This window comes from Sinocyclocheilus grahami, unplaced genomic scaffold, assembly GCF_001515645.1.
Source record: "Sinocyclocheilus grahami isolate Dianchi unplaced genomic scaffold, SAMN03320097.WGS_v1.1 scaffold712.1, whole genome shotgun sequence".
Lineage (NCBI taxonomy): Eukaryota > Metazoa > Chordata > Actinopteri > Cypriniformes > Cyprinidae > Sinocyclocheilus > Sinocyclocheilus grahami.
The window spans coordinates 55866-60761 of NW_015505891.1; the positions used below are offsets into that span (position 1 = coordinate 55866).

General features: G+C 37.2%; 1 protein-coding gene across 1 annotated transcript in view; it reads right to left on the minus strand.

Annotated features, from left to right (window-relative positions):
- Positions 1 to 3467, minus strand: part of LOC107560136 (heterogeneous nuclear ribonucleoprotein U-like protein 1) — a 17016-nt gene extending 13549 nt beyond the window's left edge. Inside the window, exons 1-3 of the mRNA XM_016244220.1 lie at positions 3259 to 3467; positions 2912 to 3106; positions 2635 to 2799 (exon numbers count right to left, since the gene is read on the minus strand). Coding sequence (XP_016099706.1) covers positions 2635 to 2799; positions 2912 to 3106; positions 3259 to 3277 — 379 coding nt within the window. The 5' untranslated portion in view covers positions 3278 to 3467. The remainder of the gene's footprint in view (positions 1 to 2634; positions 2800 to 2911; positions 3107 to 3258) is intronic.
- Between the last annotated feature and the right edge of the window lie 1429 nt (positions 3468 to 4896).

Sequence of the window (4896 nt, forward strand, 5' to 3'; positions counted from 1 at the left end):
GGACACGACTACAAATCAGTGGTTAAGTTGTATTTACAACACTGTTCCAGAACAGTTTAACCCAAATATCCAGATGTGTGCAGCACATTTTATGGAGGACTGTTTACTGATCCTGGGAGAGTAACGTTAGACTAAAATGCCGGAAATTCTGACTCACGTAAGTACGTTTTCATTTAAAGGATTTGCCACTGATGTTTCAAACGCAAGTTTTGGGCAGTGTGGAGTAGCACTTGTTGTTTGTCATTTCTCTGATCACAAATGCAGACAGAGTTTTATGTTTACGCGGCGCGATGCAATGCAACGCAACGCGTAAAAAGACAGTATAAGTCATTAGAATCAGTAATTATGTCCCCACTGGATGCAACAAATGCCTCGTTTGTAATGGGTTTTAATGTTTTTGTCTCGTCGCTCCGGCCGGGACACGGCATCAACAGTATGTGAGGGGCGTAACATTTCCGTCTCACGCTTGAGGTATTCGGCCAATCACAACGCACTGGATAGCTGGCCAATCACAGCACACCTCGCTTTTTCAGACCGATGAGCTTTGTAAAAATCGACACGTTTCAAAAAGGCGGGACATAGAGGAGAAACAATAATGTACAGTATGCGGAAAATAATGTTTTTTTTTTTTTTTTACTTTAAACCGCATAAACATTTCATTACACCAAATACACAAAATAATGTTCTTTTTAGCAGCATCATATGACCCCTTTAACAGAACACAACATATAGACTAAAGATCTTGAAAACAAGAATCCATATTAGTAACTTATCGATTATAAACGAGAATTGTCAACGATATTGCTAATGTCCAGACAGCTGACTGCTTAACCTGTTGTAGTTTGTTCAAGCTGTGCACGAAACAGACACTGCTTTTCTGCAATTTACTTTGCACATCTCCGTTATTTTCAATTTCTCTCATGCTGCCACAACTGGAGCTGCTTTTAGCAGATGTTCGGCAGTGATGAGGACTGTTTTTCATTACGTGCAAATTTTTAAATCATAACATGTGAATTTATATAGTCGGCAGTGGCGATCTCAGCAAATATATCACTCGCAAATTAATATTTCTGGTTGCGAATGCGACTGTTTTTTAGATGCAGTCTGGAGCCCTGAATAAAATATTCAATATAAAGCAGAGGTTCTCAACCAAGGGGCCTCAGCAAGCTATGCCTCAGCAAACATCCAAAGGGGCCTCAAGATTAATTAAAATGATTTAAAACAAGACAAAACAAGCAATAGAATATAATACACCAAAACTAATAAAATTAGTAAAACACAACAAAAGATTGGAGTTGTACTGTTGTGTTACAGTGGAAAAACTGAATTTTAACCACTGATTCTTTGCAGCCTCATCTTCTGGAAGTGAAAATAAAACTAATTTACTTTCATCTCGACTTGAAGTTAACCACACAAACATACTACAGTGTTTGTGGGCAGGTCAAGTTGTTTGCGGCCGGCTAATGTAAAACATAGGTGGGCATTATGCAAATGTGTTGTGACGTGTAGCCGTCACGGAAGTGGGATGCGAATTACTGATGACTCGTTTAGACTGTTCAGAGTCTATTTTTTCTTTTGGGAGAAAATAACTTTTTATCGTGTAGTGGTAGACTGATATAATGCCAAGGCTGATATTTAGCATTTTTTTAATTATTGACATCAGCCTTTAAGTTTTTCTGTCTAGTCAATAAATGTCGGAAATGGGATTTTAATTTTTACAGCGCCATGAACGTGCAAACTGGATGCAGACAGGAGAGTTCTGCTGTCACTCAATACGCTTCAATGACAAACTTTAAATCCTTGATTTCTATGCTGCGTTGTATCCAGTTGGCCACTATGTAATATTCACGGTGTATATTTATGTAAAATTAGCATTACCTGGTCTTAATTTGAAGAAATAAAAAATTTGAGATTTACATGATTACCGAGTGTACTGTCGCTTACTGTTTACTTCCTTTTATTCATGTTTTTAAATGTGTCTATTGGTGAAAACTATAAGAAAATAATATGTGAAAATAAGTTATTTTTTCATATTGAATCATTTAAAAATGATTTCTAATTTAGTAAACATTATGTAAAATAAACACATTTCACTGCAGCATGTTATTTGCCACCTTTAGTGTTGCCCAGCGACAGCCCCAGAACATTACTGCTCTAGAGGAGATCTGCATGGAGGAATGGGCCAAAATACCAGCAAAGAGAAAACCTTGTGAAGACTTACAGAAAACGTTTGACCTGTCATTGCCAGCAAAGGGTATATAACAAAATATTGAGATGAAATTTTGTTATTGACCAAATACTTATTTTCCACCATAATTTGCAAATAAATTCTTTAAAAATCCTACAATGTGATTTTCTGGATTTTTTTTTCTCATTTTGTCTCTCATAGTTGAGGTATACCTATGATGAAAATTACAGGCCTCTCTCATCTTTTTAAGTGGGAGAACTTGCACAATTGGTGGCTGACTAAATACTTTTTTTCCCCACTGTATATGAGCTATAAATCTATATCGTTAGACCACTAGAAAATATCATAACTCGTAATTATGTTTACATGAACAAGCCTGAGAGTCAAAAAAATCTAAATAGCTGATGAAATCCATTCAAACTCAAAAATGCCAGCTGCAGTCTTACCCTCCTTGGAGATTGTCTCAACGATTGCCCGTTGTACATTCACAGTCTCTGGTTTATTTTCATCTTTAGGGACCTCAGAAACACTGGGGTGTATATCAGAGCCCTCTTTCTCACCAGCCATCTGCCCTTGGTCAGAAAACTCATCATTCCCAGCCTCTGCAACACCTGTCACAGGCAAACATGCAATGAGACCACAAACGTTTCAGTCGAATGCGTTTTTCATCATCATTAGTCAAAACATGCATCAAATGATCTTTGTGCATGCAAACTTGAGAACCTGCTTCTGTCTCATCATTGCAGATGGGTTCCTTTTCAGCCTCCAGAGCCACCTGCAGCCGCTCAATCAGATCCACTTTGAGGCCTCGGGTGTCCAGTCCACGCTTCTGCAACTCCTCTTTCAGCTCATTCACTTTCAGTTTCTTCACATCCACACTCATCATGCATGACATAAGAGGAGATCTCCCTCCCAAACCTGCCAAAATGGAAGTGAACCATGACGGTTTCCAAAACATCAATAAATGCTGATGCATACATATCCACAGCTGTGTTTTAGAACGTTAGCTCATTTTTAGCATCTGTCTAAACTGGTCACTAGCTGACTGATTCAAAAACCAGCTTAACAACCTGGTTGCTGATCCAACATGGTCTTCCAGTTTGCACCAGCTCAGACTTGTTAGAAACCAGTTGTCATGTTTCAGAAACCAGCTAGACAACTTTAGGATCATGTGATAGCTGGTTTGTTGCTGGTCCAAGACGGTCTATCAGCTTTATTCAGTTAATAATCAACTTGGATCCGCTAATGACCAGGTTAGACCAGATAGAAACCAGCTATTATTTCCCAAAACACAGCAACTGGTTTAAACTGACAGGGTGGGTCAATTACACAGCTAACTGGCTAAATCACGTGCGCACATAAGTTGTGCAGTAAATGCATTGGCAAACAAGCACTTCTACTATAATTCAGCAAATGCATTCACATTATGATGTGATACAATGTGAAATTACACATGCACATGCCTGATTTGTCAAGCGACAAAAAAACATGCTGTGCCAGCTAACTCGGCTCATGTAATTTGGCGTGCATTTCTCTAATGAAAATTCTAAAATGTCAGTTAAAAAGGTGTCATGGGCTTACCACAGCAAAAGCTCTTGTTTAGATGAAGAAGTGTGTTTGAGTGGTGTAAACAGGACTACAACACCGCGGGGGCTTCAGTACAGAGCAGCAGAAGACATACTGAATGTTGTTCATGCTGTTTGAGTGCTGCCTCCTACTGGACACATCTAGAATATACCGATGGCTTACAAGCAGGAGATTGACTTTCTTCTGGACAGACGGTACATGCCTTTATTCAGTTCATCATCCATCCCAGTCAATGTGTACTAATGTTACTCTTTTGTTCATCTAATACCCAATAAAATATATAACAAATAATATAATAATACCTATAATTATATAAATATTTCATATTTAAGGATAAAATCATTTTTGTAGAAAAACTGAAGCATCTCTACTAAACTAACTTAATATCCCACATTAGTGATTAATCATGAAGTGCATGAAAACTTACATTGTCAGGGTTTCCCAAACAGGGGGTGATGAAGGAACTGCAGGGGGGGTCGTAATAATTAGCCTAATTAAATCTTTAATATGTTAAATTACACTCGTGTATGCTGTGTGGCCTCTCAATGTTCACCTGACTAGTGACTGGTCTGAGTGTGCAATTCTACAAAACTTTCTGAAAAAATAATAGGCTTTTTTTTTTTTTTTTAAGGAAAATTCAGAATCACTAAGAATTCATATGTTATGAATAATTGACTACCAGTTTGCTAATATTATATAATCATTAAAAAAGTAACTGTAGTCCGATTATGAGTCAAACAAAATAATGTAATTGCAATTATTTCATGTTTGGAATCTGATTATGTAATGCAGGTTACATATCAGTTACTGACAAGCAAAATATATATTTATTTACACCTGTCAAAAGGTTGGAAACATGATTTTTAAAAAATATTTTAATGATGTCTCCTATGCTCACCAAGGCTGCATTTACAAGCGGTATATTTCCTGTGATGCAAAGCTGAATTTTCAGCAGCCATTACTCCAGTCTTCAGTGTCACAAGCCTTGAATAAAGTGAAAAATGAAGTGCTACAACTTTTGTATGTGATTCCTTAAGAAAGGCATTTCACAACTACAAAAATGTTTTCACAATTTTAAAACAATAAAGATACAAAAAAAAAAACAACCATCAGAATATTTC